This window comes from Trichinella spiralis (assembly GCF_000181795.1).
Source record: "Trichinella spiralis strain ISS 195 chromosome Unknown Scfld1, whole genome shotgun sequence".
Taxonomy (NCBI): domain Eukaryota; kingdom Metazoa; phylum Nematoda; class Enoplea; order Trichinellida; family Trichinellidae; genus Trichinella; species Trichinella spiralis.
In genome coordinates, this window is record NW_003526940.1 from 1,751,944 (window position 1) to 1,771,401 (window position 19,458).

Genomic DNA, 19,458 nt, shown 5'->3' on the forward strand with positions numbered 1-19,458 from the left:
TGTTACAGAATTAGCGAAATGCGGATGTTCGACCCAAAAAGTGTTCGGATAATCGGAGTTTCACTGTGTATATAAATTTATTTCTTTCTTTATTTCTGAATATTATTTTAATATACATCAACCATATTTTGAAAAAATTGCATTAAAAATAATATTTTATAAATTACATAGGTAAAATAACTGATTTAAAATCTTTCAAAAAGTGATAATATCTGACAAATAATTTAGGCATAAAATCAATAAGACACAAAAACTAAGTAGATTAGAAATCAAGAAAATGCGAAATAAATTCACAGAAAATTTCTCAGTTTATAATACAATTATAATTAACTAAGAACAGACAAGGAAATTAAAAATATAGCAGTGCTTCGAACACTTTACAATCTTTACCGCCCCTTCCACAGATAATAATCAACATATGCACATTGAAGCAAACAAATATTTTTATAATTTCATAGAAAATAAACAAAAGTTGTTATTGAAAATCTGTTTCAAATTTCATTTCAAAAGTAAATTCAAAAGTAGATAACATGAAAAACTTTGAATCTGTCAGTGAACCACATCAAAGAGGAAGTTGGTTTTTTTTTGCAATGATAAGATGATACTGCTTATGACACTGAATAAAATTTAAAAAAGAGCAAACTTACATCTGGACTGGAGGTTACATCCTTAAATTCACGCGTTATACGTTTCAGAGAAATGCTGGACATTTCTGGTGTAAGTACGCCCTTCAACTAAAACACAACCGTGACATACAGTATAACATAAATCAAGCTTTAAAACATTTTTCTTTCATATATATGATTATAAATGCAGGCAAAGTAGTTTAAAAGAATATTCTAAATTGTGTATTAAAATTTTTAGTCACGTTTATTAATTTTTATCTAACATAATTTTAATAAAAGTTGAGTTTTATATGGTATTAATAAAAAGAATCGCAATAATTCATTTCAATTTAATTTTTACACATGTACATATAAATTTAGAGTAGAAAATGTTTTTTATACAGTATTTTGCAAAAATTATTACCGTTTCCAGAAGTGAACTGCACAGACAGAACAGTTTCCATGCTTCAGCTATTGTATATATTTTTACAAGAATATAATTTGTATGGTATAAAATTGAAGTTAACTAAAACGTAGTAATCTAAATGAAATTTAAAAAATTTTTTTGTGAAATTAAGAAGTTTAGAAATATTTTTGCAATGACTTTAAAATTTGTATTTGATTATATTTATATAAGCGATTAAAAAAAATTCAGGATTCACTAGCTTGGCACAAGTTCATGAGTTTATAGAATTTTCAAAATGGATTCTCAATATTGACAGAGTTTAGCAGAAATATAACCATATAACACTGCATGTAAAAGTATTATTACTAAAAAAAAAGTATTCCCCTTGAGGAGTATCTATATCTATATATATATATGTATATAATTTATTTGTTACACAAAAAAGTAATCATTAATTAAACGTCAATTCTTCACATAGGCGGCTAAGATGAAAGCTATGCATAGAATGATTTCGAATGATATATGCATACATACTTGAGAAATGTGATACAGCTATAAATTTGTTCAGTTAGAGCTGTAAGCTGAACGAAAATGCGTAAACAGTGATCAATCAAATGACTGGTTTTGTTAGATTTTTAAACAATTCATTTTCCTACAAGCTGTCAATGCGCAAACATTAACTCCAAAAGTTCTTATGATTACATTCGACCAATTACCAACAGCACTGTGCTCTCTCTGTTTGGAGAGGTAATGTTTCAGAAATGAAATTTTTTTTCTTTAAACTACCTAAATTAGAAATAATATTTTACTTTTTGAAACAAAAAAGCAGTCAAGCTCTCTCTTAACAGAGAGTGATGGATTACATATTTTGGCAATAAAAACAACAACAAACTAAAAACGTTCTACTACAAAGTAAATATATGATGGATAAAGTTGAAAAAAATTATTTTTAAAAATCCAATGGTGTGTTTGAAAAAGAAATATTCATTCACCGTTACTAGTAGGAATAAATGTAGTAAAGTTTGGAGAAGGCAAAAAGAAAGAAAGACATTGACAATCTTGAGCAGTATGCAAAATAATAAATACTTGAAGAACATCCAATAGAAATGAAAAACTCTGAGATACTTCAGTAATAGTAATTTAAAAAAATAAATTTTGTTTAAACAAAAAGAAAACACTTATTATATATATCTATAGTAAAATGTGGTAATAACATACGACCCAAAATGCAGTGCAATATATAATAAATAAGTAATGAATTAAAAAATGATGACTGAGGTGGATTACATTTGTATTCTATTATAATACATGCTCTTGTTGTTGTTGTTGTTGTTGTTGCTGTGCTTCTTGTACAAGCTGCTGTTGATTGCCGCTGTCCTGAGTTGTTGCATCACAGCAGGACAAAGTTGATGCAGTTGCTTGATCACGTGAGAGTGGGATGAGGCGTTGTTGGTGATGATGATTGGCAATTCCTGCCATTGTTTTCTGCTCTTCTTCAGCTGGATAATGATCAATGGCAATTTCGGTAACGGCCGAGATGTCGCTCAAATAGCCTTCACTGATGCAGTCGGGTAGCAAGGGGTTGTTGATTCGAATTAATTTGTGCTGCTGATGCAGAGGCGCATATTTGGCAAACGGTGCCGCCCTGTTGCCGCCGGAACGAGAAGAAACACGACCACGGTGATGAGTGGAACGTTTCTGCCCTGTTGTGCCATCCGCTGCTGCACAACGTCTGTGCTTCCTCTTGTAAATCTTTTCCGTACAACCACCGCCATTGTCACCGGAAGGATGATATCGACCGCCACCACCATTGCATGCGAACATCACCACCTCTATATCTGGATATAATTTCATCGTTCTTTTCGGTAAATTCGTGTGTGCAGCATGTCCACTACAGTACACTGAAGGTCTTGCTTTACTACTACTACCACTACCACTACTATTTGATGTATTTGGAATTGATGCAATTCTCATCTGTTGCTTTTCCATTTCAATTGCTTGTCTGTAACGTTTAGAAGGTGATGGTAATTCATTCAACGTTTGCACATCCGGCATGTTACCACCACTATTGATCTGATTTGGAATTTCACCACGAATTTGACCAGAACACATTTGCTGATTCTGAACAATCATCATCATATCAGTATTATCACTAGCACTTGTGCTGTTGTTACTGCTAGTAGTGGTGGTTTTATTGTTGTTGGTAGTGCTGTGGTTCTGCTGGATATCATTATTAACAGAAGAAGCTACTGCCGTAGTGGCAATACTGATATTTTCAACAAGTAATGGTGCAGCTCTTGAAGACAAATTGCCACTATCCGGCTCAGGACTAACATAACGTTCCAAAATTACGTTGTACATACAAAGTGGACAGGTACGATTGAGCAACAACCATGGATCGACGCATTTCTTGTGAAATTCATGACCACATGAAATTACTCTCAATATCTTAAAAAATAAATACACAGATAAACAGACAGACACTAAATGTTAAAAGTCAAATCTTTCTGACTTGTCCATCTTTGTAGGATTCCAAACAAATGGCACACCCATCCATTGAATTCAAACTGAGCTTGCTGCCATTAAGCAAACCAGCTTCGACACTGCATTCGTCGGAAATCTTTTTCGGCTTTCGAAATTTCTTCAACTCCATACGCGCCAAAGCTGCTTCAGCCAATTTTCTTACTGATGTATCCGCGGGCAAAGTATCGCGTAATTTCACCTGCACAACAAAAAAAACAAAAATAATACAACAAACAAACAAACAAACAAACAAACAATGATATTACCCGATTTCTGACTCCGCTCAGAAGTATCGCTGCAACCAAAAATACCAATAAAATCGATGCCGGAAAAACACCCTTGTCAAAAATTGCAGGAAACATGTCCTTTAAAAAATAAACAGAAATAGAAAAAAAAAGAATTTGACAAATATTTTAAACTGTGTAAATATCCCCCACTTTGAATGTAGTAGTAGTTTTGGTTGTTGTTGTTGTTGTTGCGCTTTCGTATTCAACTGTCAACGGGGTTGTTGGACCAATGGAAGCACTGACTTGTGGTAAATCATGCTTGGGTACCTTGGCCAACAACATCCTCAACATGTTCGCCTGCATACCACTCGTAGTGATCACCGGTATATCCACAGCAGGCCATTTTTCGATCTAAAAAATTAAATTATTAAGAAAAAAATAATAATAAATTTATCAAAATTTATACTCTGCAATTTTGCATATCCAAAATGACCGCTTTCGCACCGCTATCGAATGCAAACAAAGCCTTGAAACGTAAAAAGAAACTATTTTAATAATGAAAAATTTACATGAACTGCTTGAAATTTTGGTTACTTGATTGTAAGGTGAAACACAACCTGCTATAAAAGGCTGAATTACTCCATCCATTATGACTACCGCAATTTGACCAACTAAAGCACTGTCCAAACCAAGTGAACTTCGTTGGCATGCTCTCAATGGATGAATCTGCAAGGAAAATTAATCATAATAAAGAAATAAATAAATATCTTTATAATCTGTATAAAATATTTTTCCCCATGTTGTAAATGGGTAATGAAAAATTTATTCTTTTTTATCTACACAATGAACAGCAGGTGTAGTGTGTGTGTGTGTGTGTGTGTCAATGGGATAATTTGTGTTGCTGAATGATATAAGTGAAACAAACTTTCACAAACTACAATGACGAACACAGGAAGTATAAGACAAAAAGCCAGCTGTTGTTCTTGCTTATCGCATGTGTGCTTGAAATAGAAAATGGGCAAAAAGGATAATAATAAGAAAATGCAAAAAATTGTTTCCAACTTCCTTCAATCAATATTCAAAACTTTTTCATAAAATATGAATAAAATTCATCTGACAAGAGAGATTTGATTTGCTTGGATGATTTTGCATTTGGATAAAAAAAAAGATGCTATTTTATTTTATCGCTTTGAAAATGTCTGTTGACAACCAACAACAGCTGCAGAGAATTGCTTCATCGTTTATTTTCACATACACAACGTAAAGGGGAAAGAAAAATTGAATATTTTACATCATGTAACCCACAACAGCAGCAGCAGCAGATGTTTGCGTAGCACATAAATCAAATCAAGTTCAAAAGAGAAGGAAAAAGAAAAAAATAAAGAACAAAAGAACAAAGATCAAAGAAAATTACCGACTGTGCTTTTTCTCAAAATTTTGAAAAATAAAACACTACGCAATATAAAATAAACAGCAAATTTTCCTTTTATAATATAATCTTTTGTTGAAAAAATTAATAATATTCCACACCCAAAATGATTGCGATGATAAAAAAACATCTACAATAATAATGATGATGTAAATGTTTTTCGGAAAAGTAAACAATCATACAGTAATATCAATGTGGGTCACAAAAAAAATTCAAAAAAGAAACGACCTTTTGAAAATTAACGTTGGTGAAGTTTTTTCATTTCTGAAACGTCGAAGAAAGAAAAAAAAATAACAACAAAACTTGAAAAAACCAGCAGCAGCAAAAATTCTCAAGATAATTTTTTAGAAAATAAAAAAAATCAGACCTTTTTCCTATGTGACGATTGTTTGTGGTACTGTAGAAATATTTTTTTCTTTTTGCAAACTTAAGTTTTAAAAAAGGAAAAGAAAAACACTAAAAAAAATTATCATAATTTTCCACTGCACAACTATTTTCAACAATCAAATATGCTGTTGTTGTTTTTTAACATCTAATCAAAAATAATAATAAAATAAACATAAATAATCAAAAAAAAAGAAAACTTCACAACTGTTACATTTTGCTATAAAGAAATTATAGTAAAGAGAAGAAACACAAAAATAGATTATTGCCAAACATGGTAGAATTTTTTGTTGCCAAATGTGCAAAAAGAAAGAAAAAAGTTGCAAATCATCCAGAAAGCAAGCAACACGATGTTGTGTGTAAGTTTGTTTTTTAAATTATAAAAAAATATTTTGTTGTATAAATGTGATCATTATACGTACATATAATTGTGCATTTTGATTTTCAACCTATCCCCGCCCCCATATATCCATCTTATTTATCTACTTTTAATGTGGAACAAAAACAAAACAGAACTTTGCAAATTTTGAAGGCGTCATTAAACTTCATATTTAATTCCTGCGCGCGTGTGGGTATATAAAATATGATAAATTTTAAAGTGAATTTGAGAAAGTTGAAATTGAATAAAAACTGGATCCAATTTTGAAATTCAAAGATAAAAGTTCCATTTCAGAGTTCAGAGAACTTAGATCATATTACAGTAGGATGAGAATTTATAGCCACCAGTTTTGTATTGATTTCGCTGGCAGGCAAACAAAAACCAGTGCCAACAAAAGCCATTTCCCAATGAATGTCGTTGAAAAGATATTTTTGCATGGTCGGACGGATTGAAAAGAGAAAAATACATTTCAACTATTTATTATTATTATTATTACTTGGGTTTGTCAAAGTAATATACAATACACGGATCACCATCAATTAAGAGTCATTAATAAAAAAGAAAATTGATGTCACCTTTTATAAAATTCAAATTACCAAAAATAAATGAAAAAATTAACATTTTTATGATTATATTCATTTTATTTTACGTGGACAATTCTTCTTCTGTAGACCAAGTAAAAGTATCTGATTTTATTTAAATAAATATTCGTATTAATTAATTGAAAAGCTATTTTTACAGTAGAAACTTATCAAATTATTATTATTATTATTATTCCACCCATCATATAATATCGAAAGAAAATTATTTCCATTGGAAAAGTTGAAATTTGAACACACAAAAAAGAAAAACTTCTTTTCATTTTAAAAGATTTGATATATTTCGAAATAAGTATTAAATTGAGAATAAAAATAATTAATGACATTGTCAATGAAAGTGATAAACAAGAAAACAGAAAAACAATGATCAAAGGGAAATATAAAGCACAGCTGCGCGTGTTTCAAAATTTTTTTTTCACTTTTAAAATTGTTCACACAAATTCTTTGCTATAAGCGCTACGGCATTATTGCTGTTGTTGTTTGTTGTTGTTTACTGCTTAAATGTAAAATTAAAAAAAAAAATATTCGTTTGCCTATTCGAGTCGAATTATACAAAATCATCTAAGCGAACGTTACGAATAAATGAATAAAATAAATATTATATATTATATGAAAGGAGAAATTTCCATACAGCAGCTGCTGTTGGTGGTGCGCTTAGCCAGAGGCGACGTTGAAAGCCGCCAAAGCGGCGCCGGCACTGAGTCGGCGCTGTCAAACACAGACGGACGGCCGCTAATTACGACGGCCTGAGTTATCGACGCTTGATTGAAGCCGTTGCGCCGGCGCGCCCAGGGCCGGGCCGTAAATCAACCGGGCCACAGAATGCCGGCCGACACCAAAGGATTGCCGCCAAACCGGCGGCTAATGTCTCTCTCTCTCTCTCTCTTGTAAATAAATATAATTCATCTTCTCTCAATGCTGCTGTTCTCCTACCTTCTTCTTCCCCTATCCCACCACTTATATATGCACATTTCAATTGATTGATTGATCGATCGATCGATCGATTGTATTGATTAAAATTATAAAATTAAAATAGTATGGCAAAAAAGTAATATTATAATAAAATAAAAGACTCCTACTTGAAATATTCGACCAACCACCGAACGTCGCTTGCCATAGACTGAATAATTGCCGGACAATGTTGCCGAACCGTCACTGAAGAACAATTCAATTCTCGCATTACCAGTGACCATCACCGACCCCGGTTGACTATCGACGTTGACCAATGCCGGACAAACTTTCCCATACCCAAGCAGCATGATCAACAACAACACTAGCAAACGTCGTCGAGGACGCCGCAAACCAACAACTCCGTGCAACAACGGCAGCATTGCTTTTTATTGTTTTTTTTTCTATTTCTACAATTCTGCTCTTTCTGTTGTTCACATACAATGAAAACTCTGTGCTTTTCCAACTTTTGAAATGCTGAATTAAAAAAAAACAACAAATTATTAAATTTGAATACAAATAAAAAAAAACAACACGCTTCTGCTGTTACAACAACAAACAACCAAAATACGCGAACAGCAACCAACCAACCAACAACCATCACCAGCGTGTGTATGTGTGTATCTCTGTTGTGAATAGTAGTAGTAGTAGTGTTTGTGCTGCTTGCGCACTGGTTGGCTAATTTGGTTGGTCGGGATCCGTACACTTCAGACTTCGAATGCCACTCCATTTCCTGTTGATTTGCAATATTTAAATTATTTTAAAGCATCAAGAATAGCAGACATCAGGGCTGGCGAGTGGAAGAGAGAATTTCAAATAAACCTTGGAACCAAATGGAATTGTTGCTTTGGTTTCAGATATGTAGCTTTTAATGAGAAAAAAAATAATAATCTGATGATCACCTAGTTAGTGATCAGCACAAATGATGACGACCAGAATGTGGTGGACGTGAAGAATGAGAAAGTGGATAATAAATGAAATCAAAAACGCTGAACCAAGAGAAGAAAGCCGACGCCACCTGGCGGAAATTGTTGCGGCCAAAACTGTAAGTTGCCGGCGCTCGTCGGCAGAGTACAAAGGCGCCGACAAACGCGACCGCGCGGTCGTAAATCTCCGCGCAGGCGATCACGTGACCGACGTCGCACCTTTTGATTGGCGCGCCAGTGTCGCCGCCGCCGCGCGCGCGCAACGCCGAACTTGAACCTTTTGTTGAACGGCGCGCAACAACTTTCCCCCTTTGTTTACTTTTATATGCAAAATTTTTTTTGTTATCCTTCTCTGTTTTTTTCTTTCTTTTTCTTCTTAATTATCTTTTTCAACTTACCGTACACTGAATGAAAAAAATTCAATTTTTTTGTATCATTTAATTTTGAAAAATGAACTCTTGTTATTAATTTTTTTTCAAATAATAAAGTGAAAAATTTGGGTCGAAAAGGTTATTCTATTCGTTTTCCGCTCGCACGAACGCTGACAATAAATAGACAATTCCGCTTTTGGAATTTTCAAAATCAAACGAAAAATTCAAAATTTATTTAAAATATATTTTGAAATTTCAACAACAACAACAATAATAATAATATTGAAAACGATCAACAGATTATCAAGAATTTTTTTAAAAACTGTTTATCATTTGCTGAAATCAAAATTTTTTCTAATTTTACCATGTTTCTTTTTTTTAACTATGAATAAATAGAAATAGTGGGAGAATCTGGTGATTTTTTTGACAAAATTTTTGACGTTGGTTTTTGATCATCATTATTCGACAGACAACGGCAACAAATATTGCTTGTCAACTGGTGAAACAATTGTCGGAACGAGATGCGTCGGTTTTTTTTGCTTTTTAAGTTTTTTTTCACCTCCAAATATTTAAAAAAAGGTGAAAAGACAAGCAACATATTTCACTTTGATGGGAAAAGAAAATTACAATTTATTTATTCAATTGTTCAAAAGAATATTAATTTATCAATTTCCATTTCACAAGAAAAGAATATGCATAATAGTTAGCATTTGTATTTGACGTGATGAGAATTTGAAAATGAGTTCGGCTTTTGAATGTATTTTCCAGTTGAAATTCAACCCATTCGCCCCGAATATATTTGTTGTTGTCATAATTGAATTATATTGCTTTGCTCAAATTGATTAGAAAAATTCTCTCAATTCAATTTATATAATCATCAAAAGATAAATTTAAACCGATATTTGCATTATCAAATGGCTTTCAAATGCACTGAAATATAGAAAAGTTGTATATACTATGTGTAACAATTGTACAATCTACGAGAAAATATGTAAATATTTTTTTTCCATTGTTAGCTTTCTTTTTGCATATTTTAAAAATTATGACGACGCTTGAAAATTTTTGAAACAACAATATCAATGTTGCTTTTGAACAAACGGTGCTGTTCAATTGTCAACAATTTCAAAAAATCATTTCCCTGATAAATCATCTTCAAACTATGATGTCAATATAGTGTTGAAAATAAAACATTTTTTATTTTTATCCAAATTTTTTTTGTTCTTTATTTTGAGAAAACAAAAAAACGCTTTGCTCAAGCTTTGCAATAATAATAATAATAATAGCAACAATAATTAATACTGATGCTGTGCTGTTTGTTGCATTGGTCAAATTTAAAATGATTCTTTTCTGTTTAAATTATTAATTACTCCATTAAATGGAGTGTAGAAAATTGCAGTTTGTAGAAATTGTGCTTTTGAAATTTTAATTGATCGTTTGCCAAAAAATTATTTCCAAAAGCAGAACAATTGACGCATTAATTTTCAATCATTACCATAAGCAGTTGTTGTTTCTACATGGCAAAAATAAGAATTATTTCTGTTTAATTGTTGTCAAGGATGGAGAAGAATGGAATAAAATATTATAATTATTCAGTTGATTTGAAAACTTCTTTTTATTCTTAAATATACATCGAATGATTTATGAGAGTTACTTTTTCAAAATTTCTTGAAATTTTTCTTTTTTAAATAACCATTAATTATTGATAAATAATTGTTCACCAGCGTGGAGCAAAACTTTTAAATTATTTCTAAAAACTGTTTTGCAGAAAAACTGACGTAAACCGATCTATCAACATTTTTATGTACAGTAATTTTTTTAAATTTTCCACTCGTCTACTGAGAATCTATTTTTTTTCTCGAAACATAACTGTTGAAAAAACTTTTCATAATCACAAATTTTTGTTGATTTTGTTTGTGATAGTATGAAAAAAATTATAATAAATTTATCGAATGAAATGCTGTTCATTTGTAGACTCTGAAGAGTGAGGGGTATGAGAGCGGGAGGGGATTATGAGATTTCACTTTTCATTATCGATGAAAGTAAAATCAAGTTCAAATAAAAGCGATTCCATTTTCCAAATGCTCTTCCAAAAATAAGCGGTTCGTTTTACTTATCGTTTGTTTAGTAAATTTATATTATTTCAATAACTTCCAGCTTTTGAAACTTTTTAACTTTACCAAATCCAAATGAATATTCATTCAATTATTACTATTATAATTATAATATACGATGAAATAAATTTCATAAATAATACATTTGTAAAATTATTTTTTTTAATTAAAATAACATTTTTCTTTTCTTTTTCTTTGAAATTTCAAGATTTGGAAAAATCGATACACAAGTGAAAAGAAAATACGTTGAAGTATCGGGATTATTTCTTCAATTAAATGAAATTGAACAGTCTCTCTCTCGTTTGGACTTGCTGAGCTTAATTAAAACTATTTTGAAATTCAATTTTCCAACTCTGATTATTCAAATTGGCCAACAACTTCATTTAACACGATGAATTTTTCATAATTCTACCATCATTCTATAAATTATTATTATATAATTCTTAGCATATTGTAAATTATTCATTTTCTATCTGTTATTGAAGATGAATGATGAATTTGGATAAAAGAAATTTCTTCTAATAATTGCAACTAAGTTGACCAACAGATTATTGCAAATTGCAACAAAACTCAAATAAATCTCACATTCTTCAACTATAAATAAAATAAAAAATTTGATAGATGAATAATCTTTCAATGTTTTTACTTTTAATAATTCAATCCACCATGTGCACAATGACGCAGTTGAAAGTAGCAGTAGTAGTAGAATTGTTCACTTATTCCGCGATTGAATTTGAATATGCAATTTAAACATAAATTTAAACTTTGAGAAGTGGAGGAAAATTGAAATGAAAAAGTATTTTTTTTGGTTTACAATTAAAATCCGAAAGCAACGCTGCTATAATATGCGCATCAATTGATTGACGAAGCGTTTTAATTTTTTTTTCTTTTCACTCGTAGACAAAATACATTTTTTTCGAAATATTTTTCCAACTAGACTTGTGAAAAAAGTATTCCACAAATAATATCTTTTGATTAATCAATTTGATTTAAATCTAACTCATACAGACAGATAGATATCTTTAATATGTTATTCATTTTTTGAAATCATAATTTTGATTATATTGAACAATCGTTTTTTCTCAACTGATATTATATTATCCAATAGATGGAATACATTTCAAATCGGAATACTTCTCTTATTAAGCTACAATTAATTGGTCGATTGGACTGACTGATCGTGTGCAAAAGAGCCTTCTAACGGCAAAGTTGTGCCTTCTCCATTCACCGCTATTATGCAATCACGAGGTTAAAAAAATCAATGTCCAAATCTGACTAGTATTTTTTTATGGAAATTTTAAGATTCTCCTGCTATAAATAAATAAATAAATAAACAGCTTTCAGAATCATCCAAGTTCCAATTAAAACAACCAATGTCGGGAAAATTTTTATTAATTCATCAAAAAATACATTAATAAAAATAAACATACGGTATGGTCATCATCAATAATGCTTCATTCATGATGATCAAACTTCAGGTCCTTCACCACCAGGAATTAGCATGGCGATGTGAGTGCCGTTGAGTAGAATCTGATCGAGTCTGGTGATACGTTTCCCTTCGGTAGTGGTCTCGTATTCGATCACATCTTCCAGGACAATGTTCACGTAGTCGTCGAATCCAAGCAACGTGCCGACCAACTCTTTGTTCCCTTTCATCACGATCCACAATTTCGATCCGATGCATTTGTCGATCAATTCCAACGGCAGAAGAGTGGATGGATTCACTGCGGTCGAAGGTGTGGCCATTGTTGTTGTTGTTGTTGTTTACAGCTGTGAAAATTTCTTGTCAAAACAAAATTTCATATTAAATCCAACAACATCAATAAACAATTTTTCAAACAATCCAAAAATAATTATCATTTGTACAAGTGACAATAACAAGTAGAGCAAAAAACAAAGAAAAATACTCGTGATGATGATCCAAAGTTGAAATTTGCATTTCACTTTTCATTTTAATTGCATCACAACAACAGCCCGAATATTAATTAATAAAAAAGGACAGATAGTCTTCAAAATTAATAATTTTTTTAAAAAAAGCGTACGCTTTTTGTCACTGCTGCATTAAAAAAATAAAAATTAAAAATCTGCACCCACATCTGCATGCAACAAATGTGCGTTTCAAACAAAACGGTAAATGATAATAATTCAAAAGAGCAAAAGAAAAAAAATACAAATTTTAAGCTTCTCAACCAGCGAGAAGGTGAAGATCAAAATGCGCCATATTGTGAAAGTGAGCAAAACACTGCGCACCGATTAAGCAACAAAAATAAATAAAAAAATATATATCATCACCATGATTATCAAATTGTAAAAATAATAATAATTTCACAAAAGAAGAAGCAGTTTTGGAATGAAAAGATTAAATAAATGAAAAAGAAAAGCAGCAAACAAACAATAAACAACAACAATAGCAATAAAAATAATAATAACAGTAACAAATGGAAAAGATAAATTTTAAATTGACCATCCATCCAAATGATGACTGATCATCATCTAAATGTTCTTAGCAGCAATACTACTACTACTACTACTAGTAGCAGTAGTTGTAGCAGGCCACTCACCAAGCTATATATGGCTATAAATATGTCCAAGATGTGTGATCAAATGACGCTGGAAGGGAGGTTTTCAAACACATCTCCACAGCTCTTGGGACTGCTGTTTTCAGCAGACTGGCTGGCGACGATGCTTCGTCGCGGCATTGGCTGTGGCGGTGGTTGCGCTGGTGGAGGCGACTGTTGCACTTCAACCATACTACAATGATGCGCAGCATTGTTGACAGCATGGGCGGTAACCAATTCTGTCGGCGGACACCCGTTTTGTAGTAAAATTTCAACACATTCCATGCAATTACGATTGTGGGCATACCAAATCGCGGAACGCGATTCTTGATCAAGCGCTTTCGGATCGGCATTCAACTGTAAACAAACAAACAAACAGTGAATAAACAACAACAACAACAACAACAACACATACACCTCTGTATGCACGTACCCAAATTAAGAGTTGAGTAATTATTGGATTGCCAACAGCACAAGAAAGATGCAACGGTGTGCGCAAATCGCGCGAGCTTAAAGTCGAATTGATTGTCCGACTGGTGCAGTGAGCAAGAATCAAAAACACCGCTGGCAAATCTTGCTTGCATATCGCGTCCATTAACAACTGATTGAGCGGAACTGAACGGTTAGTCACCGGCGCCAAAAATTCTTTGGTCTCATATTTTGCCCGTATCCACTGCTCTTTCACCTCTCTGGACAAGTTGAATACACATGAATCATTAGAATATAATTTGAATATTGTGATGAATGAAAGTCAACCACTGCTAACCTGGTACTATTTGGCAATGGTTTCACTTTATTGCCGGTGTCGTATTCCCAGATACGGTTGACCAAATCATTGCCGAGCGCTTGCATCACCCGAATGTGTTCGACACTGAAAGCAGAACAACGACAATAATAATAATAATAATAATAATAATAACGATAATTTCCACAAAAAAAACATACGCCCATTCATCCAAGTCCAACGATCTGACTTTCGATATGTGAGTGCCAAGATTGCGATGAATGCCAGAACACTGAATACAAATCAACGTACCCAAATTCAGCGATGCCCAATCTGGATCTTGAAGAAAAAATCCCAATATTTAAAAAATACAATATTTTTCACATTAAACACAGCGTAATGATGGAAAATTTTTCAAACTCACTCGGCGCATTACAGTCAGCACAGTGATCGTTGCCAGGTACCTTTTTCAACGCTTGCACAACGTCGCGGTCGCCTCGACTTTTGAAATTCCGTTTGTCGCTTTCGTTTCCCAAAAGGCAGCAAAGAATCTGCTGTTCAATAGCCAGAACCCATTCGTCGCGTTCCTGCGAAATAAAATGGAATATTTTAATCAATTATTTTATTAAAAATCAACAAACAAAACTCACCTCCATGCTGAACGCTTCAAAATGCCACTGTCGACTGTCCAGCGAGACGATTATAAACTCATATCCATCACATTCTAAAATTATCAAAAACAATTTTTCTACTATTTGTAAAATATCTCTGCAAGCACAGACACGACCTTCCATATCGTGAGATTTGGCGGTACTAGGCTTCCGTGAATGTTTCAACATTTTGTCTTTCTTTTTGACATTCGGCGTCTCAGTTCGTACATTACTGATGCCAGTTTCGTCGCCACTTGGTGCTAAATAATAATTTAATAAATAATTAAACACAGAAATAAATCAACTCTGACCACTGAAACCAGCTTCACAGTTGGATGGCAGATCAACTGCAGCAGAAACTGCTGCGACTGTTGGCAGTCTGGCTATTTCGGCAGAAAACTGTGACTCCACTACACCAATACTGTCTTCTTTGCCACTGCCCAGAGCAGAACCACCTGTGCATATATGCATACAGATGAAATGAAACAATTAATAATATATATAAGTGTCTATATATTTTACATACCAGGTTCCTTTGATGGATTTGCCGATGTCCGATCGCCGTTGGCAATAACCGACTGCACCATCGTGCGAGAAGACTGCGGCTTCTTGCCTGGAACCTTAACCGTCGTACTTCCCAAACAAATCTCTTTGCCATGGACATTTTCCATGTAATCCTGATGATAAATGGTTTTTAAAAAACAACTCCCTTCATTATTATCAGTGTTAATTAGACAAGCGAACCTTCAAGCTTGGATAATAAGCCAGCCGACCATCGCTGTATAAGCACACGTATTTCTTCTTCCACTGGGCCTTGTTGAGCGGCTTACCGCTACGCTTGTAAACAATACCCTGCTTGATTGGTATTGCTCGTCCCTGACCTACCGTTCCGGTGGAATCGCCATTTTTTGGTCTTTCTTCTTCTTTTCGATTCTAAATAAATAAATAAATGTATATATGTGCAATTTTTCTTTAAATTAAAACAAATTGTTTCTTTACAAAAATGTTCGATATTCGTCGATTCTTTCTCTGAGCATTCGGAGTAGATGCAGGAGTACCATGCTGCAAACTGTCAGGAGTATCTGCCTGAAAATTGTTCGACCCTGCTGGACGATCTTTCGGACCACTACCACTGTTCAACGCAGATCGTGGAATTTTAAACTGGTCCAGAGAATGTTCCTGAAGATATACATATATATGTATGCAAATCAATTTAATTTTAATCAATGATTTTATATTTCTACCTTCGTCACACTGCCATAGGAAGGTCGACTGAACGGTGTCTGCGCCAGCGAAATTGATGAGGATAAATTCGGAATGTTATTACCATTATTAATGATGTTGTTGTTGTTGTTGCTGCTGTGGTTGCTATTGCTGCTACTGCTTCCGGATAATGTGGCCGAAGCTGGTCGTCGAGAAGACGAACCAGGAGAATTTCTAGTGACGACAAATCCAGAAGAGGTCGCTGTTGGAGAAACAGCAGCAGTATTGTTGTAGCTGCAACGCTGAGATGCGGAACCGGGTGTGCCAGAACTGGGCACACTTCCAGATCCAAGCATCAAATGGCCGCTCACTGCCGACGACGACGTCTGCTGATTCAAACGTTGATGAATAATTTTGCAACAGGCTGAAATGGAAATGTGTAAAACAGTGAACAACAAGCATTTTATATTGCAAAATCAATTTTTTGCTTTTAAATTAAAAAAAATACAATACCATCATGAAAAACGTTGCCAACATTAATGCCATACGTAGCGAAAGTCTCATAATAAGCACATCGTTTGAGGTCGTTTGCCAATTTCCGTGCGCGAGATTCATCAATTACTCGTGGATTGTTTTCAGTTATTCCATCTTAAAATAATTATAATAACTGATTCACAAAACCAACTGCAATCATACTCAACAGTGTCATTTTTTCTCTAAAAATTCGTTTCAGAAGAAACAATCTTCTGGGTAAATTTTTTTCAATAAAATATTTTATTACAAGAAAAAATAATAAATAAAATAATACTTTTTCTTTACCTTTCGTTCCGACCAAAATGAGCGGAATTTCGGCAGTGTTACGGTAGTGGGCCATTTTTGCGTAATAATGATAAACTGCGTTGAATGACGCTTCATCTTCAAGGCTGAAGACGAAAACAACAGCGTCGACCCAGTGGGCAAACTGAAAACAGGGTGTGGTCAGAAAAAAAAAGATATAATGTTTCTTTAATATATGTCGGAAATAAATATAAGTTCAAATCTGGTGCTAAATTTCAACATACCTGCTGCTCTGGAGGTCCACCTTCGTCTCGAATCAAAAGCAAATACGGCTGACCGTCTATTAATACTTCTTTTTTAAATCGCCCACCTTGAAGAAAGTGAAAAAGAAAACTTCACAAAATTGATCTTATCGAAAAAATCATAAAATGATGAATATGATTCACCTTCGGGCGATTCTTCTTCAATGAACGATCCTGTCAAATAACGATGCACCAACGAAGACTTGCCACTTGATAAGCTGCCCAAAAATCCCTGAAAATATACAATTTATAACAACAATAACAATAACGAACGATAAGCATCAATCGTCACGCAAAACTTACTAATCTAAGTTCTGGAACGGCTCGACTGCAAGTCCATTCTTGACTGTTGACAAAACTGTCTAAAGCAGAACAATAAAAAAATGTATTTTTTAAGCCTGAACAACAAATTGTTTTCCATATATTTGAGAGAAAGAAAGAAGGGAATAATTTCAATTTTTAACGAATATTAAAAATTTATGACTTTTCTTTTCCTTTATCTTCCCCTTTCAAACATTTAAACATATAGTTCAATTTGCATATTTTGTTCTGCTTTCATACTCAACATACAATCATCAACTTAAATGACTGAAATAAACTAACACTGGTATTGATTGCGTAAGTAATAAGTGAAAAAAAAATCTGCTTACAATTAACGAAAGCAGTGTGGTCATCAGTTTTGAACCCTCGTTTGAAGCAGGACAATGTGAAAAACCCGGACCGAATTGAGACGATCCGCATGTATACAAACAAACAAACATACATACATACATATAAGTAAATCACTAGAAAAAGTAGAAGAAGAAGAAGAATTTTTTTCTCCGATAAATTTTTATTTTCCACGTAAATAGTCGCCACGGATTGCAACTTTTGCTACGCAAATTAAAAATTTTCTGAATTCATAATTTTCTGTGACTACTGGTGCAAAGACGGCAAACAAAAATTCCAACACAGGGAAATTTTGCTTGTGCAAAAGAAAAAATACCGTAACAGCACGACTTCACGTTGAAGAATAAGAAGAAGAAAAAAGAATAAAATGCACCTCACAAATAAATATGAGAAAATCTCTGAACAATTAATTTTCCGGTCAAGGTGATCGTAATTGTGCACTGATGATGATGATATGCTGCGTTCAATTTTATAAAACCTACCCCGATGGTATAAAAAAAAACTGGCAAAATGTATCAAGTACAAAATTATCCATAAAAAGAAGAAAGAAAGATGAAAAAGTATTACTATAAATAGCACTACTGGAATAACTTGAAACAATAAAATAACCCACCCGCAATGCAAAGAAAAAAAATTAACGTCAAATCTAATTTCCCTTTTTTTAAATATATGTCGTCATTTGAAAATATGTCGATAAATTATTTTTCTTCTGTGAATAATAACAACATTCAATAATCAAACATTTATTAACATTGAGATTGAAATGGAAAAATATTCCATAATGAATTTCAAAAAATTCACAGATGAAAAAAAATTATTTATAAATTAAACGGACAACAATTACTACTACTGAATTAATAATAATACTTCATCAGATTTTTCATCAATAAGATTTTTGTAAGAGCTAAAATCAATAAATAAATGAATAAAACAACAGAAAAACAGCTGTTCTCTCAATGGAACAGCTGCACTTTATAAAAAATAAATTACACATAATAACCACGCAGAAGAGCATAAGGTAAAATTAAAAACTAAAAATTATCCAACTCTTCTTGTAATTTTAATGTAAAAAATTGATAGAGTTGAAAATTTTTAAGCAACATTAATTTTATATGAGCAAATCTTTCGAAACATTCGTCAAACTGTAACTGTTCCACCTTACAGAAAACAACAATTGTCAAAATATAATTAAACAGACAATTGAAATTTGTTGCAAGAGAGGAAATTTTTTCATTTCCATATCACTGAATTAATTATTAAAATTAATAAAAAAAACAAAAGATAATGGTACCCGAGATGAGTGATGAGTGTGAAGTACGTCGTCGTTTTTCTGAAATTTGCAAAAGAACAAACGAAGCACAAGATTGCCATTGTCGTGACAAAAATGAACTCATAATTTCTTCTTTTCTTTTTCAAAAATATATTTTAAAAAAGGAAACAACAACAACAACAACAAAATTTGAATAAATGGCAAAGAATAATTTGCAATCGAACTGAGCAAACACACAGCTGAGCAGAATTGTAAACGAGAAGTAAGTAGTGTGCAAACGAAGAGAGTTAAGTTGGATCATGCTGCTTCTTCCGTCAAGATTCATAATTCAAAGCAATAAACCATATCATTAAAATATATTATAAAAGATGCCGGCAACAACGTTGGCCGACGTCAG

The 19,458-nt window shown here is 32.8% G+C and overlaps 4 protein-coding genes across 4 annotated transcripts; all 4 read right to left on the minus strand.

Moving 5' to 3' along the window:
* Window positions 1-10: 10 nt before the first annotated feature.
* Window positions 11-6,039, minus strand: Tsp_07534 (zinc/RING finger protein 3). Its single transcript, XM_003381809.1, has 12 exons — window positions 6,024-6,039; window positions 5,176-5,189; window positions 4,697-4,762; window positions 4,356-4,487; window positions 4,228-4,287; window positions 3,954-4,172; window positions 3,801-3,899; window positions 3,524-3,733; window positions 2,320-3,459; window positions 1,030-1,131; window positions 644-734; window positions 11-63 (listed from the first exon to the last, which is right to left on the minus strand). The coding sequence occupies exons 1-12, from the start codon at window positions 6,037-6,039 to the stop codon at window positions 11-13; spliced, it is 2,202 nt and encodes a 733-aa protein (XP_003381857.1).
* Window positions 6,040-7,303: 1,264 nt separating this feature from the next.
* Tsp_07533 (putative amino-acid transmembrane abc transporter protein) lies at window positions 7,304-7,883 on the minus strand. Its single transcript, XM_003381810.1, has 2 exons — window positions 7,632-7,883; window positions 7,304-7,432 (listed from the first exon to the last, which is right to left on the minus strand). The coding sequence occupies exons 1-2, from the start codon at window positions 7,881-7,883 to the stop codon at window positions 7,304-7,306; spliced, it is 381 nt and encodes a 126-aa protein (XP_003381858.1).
* Window positions 7,884-12,375: 4,492 nt separating this feature from the next.
* Window positions 12,376-12,654, minus strand: Tsp_07532 (putative LSM domain protein). The gene has a single exon (XM_003381811.1). It carries the CDS (start codon window positions 12,652-12,654, stop codon window positions 12,376-12,378), a length of 279 nt encoding a protein of 92 aa, XP_003381859.1.
* A 747-nt stretch (window positions 12,655-13,401) lies between these two features.
* Tsp_07531 (centaurin-gamma-1A) lies at window positions 13,402-17,883 on the minus strand. Its single transcript, XM_003381812.1, is given in 19 exon segments — window positions 13,402-13,473; window positions 13,542-13,823; window positions 13,840-14,155; window positions 14,233-14,337; window positions 14,412-14,529; window positions 14,615-14,777; window positions 14,841-14,914; window positions 14,975-15,100; window positions 15,146-15,295; window positions 15,367-15,517; window positions 15,585-15,773; window positions 15,840-16,019; window positions 16,085-16,467; window positions 16,557-16,691; window positions 16,863-17,004; window positions 17,105-17,190; window positions 17,267-17,354; window positions 17,426-17,484; window positions 17,808-17,883. The coding sequence occupies 19 exon segments, from the start codon at window positions 17,881-17,883 to the stop codon at window positions 13,402-13,404; spliced, it is 2,895 nt and encodes a 964-aa protein (XP_003381860.1).
* Window positions 17,884-19,458: the final 1,575 nt, after the last annotated feature.

What these genes read in the sequence shown, in the direction of transcription:
- Tsp_07534 (XM_003381809.1), bottom strand. An exon ending in AAGTGGGGGATATTTACACA is followed by an intron (nt 3,900 to 3,953) that starts GTTTAAAATATT and finishes TATTTTTTAAAG; the next exon opens with GACATGTTTCCTGCAATTTT. An exon ending in AACAACAACAACAAGAGCAT is followed by an intron (nt 1,132 to 2,319) that starts GTATTATAATAG and finishes ACTACGTTTTAG; the next exon opens with TTAACTTCAATTTTATACCA.
- Tsp_07531 (XM_003381812.1), bottom strand. Translation starts at nt 17,883, where the DNA reads ATGTTTGTTTGTTTGTATACATGCGGATCGTCTCAATTCGGTCCGGGT. An exon ending in CCGTTCCAGAACTTAGATTA is followed by an intron (nt 17,355 to 17,425) that starts GTAAGTTTTGCG and finishes GTATATTTTCAG; the next exon opens with GGATTTTTGGGCAGCTTATC. An exon ending in CCTATGGCAGTGTGACGAAG is followed by an intron (nt 16,020 to 16,084) that starts GTAGAAATATAA and finishes GTATATCTTCAG; the next exon opens with GAACATTCTCTGGACCAGTT.
- Tsp_07532 (XM_003381811.1), bottom strand. Translation starts at nt 12,654, where the DNA reads ATGGCCACACCTTCGACCGCAGTGAATCCATCCACTCTTCTGCCGTTG.
- Tsp_07533 (XM_003381810.1), bottom strand. Translation starts at nt 7,883, where the DNA reads ATGCTGCCGTTGTTGCACGGAGTTGTTGGTTTGCGGCGTCCTCGACGA. An exon ending in TGGTTGGTCGAATATTTCAA is followed by an intron (nt 7,433 to 7,631) that starts GTAGGAGTCTTT and finishes TTTACAAGAGAG; the next exon opens with AGAGAGAGAGAGACATTAGC.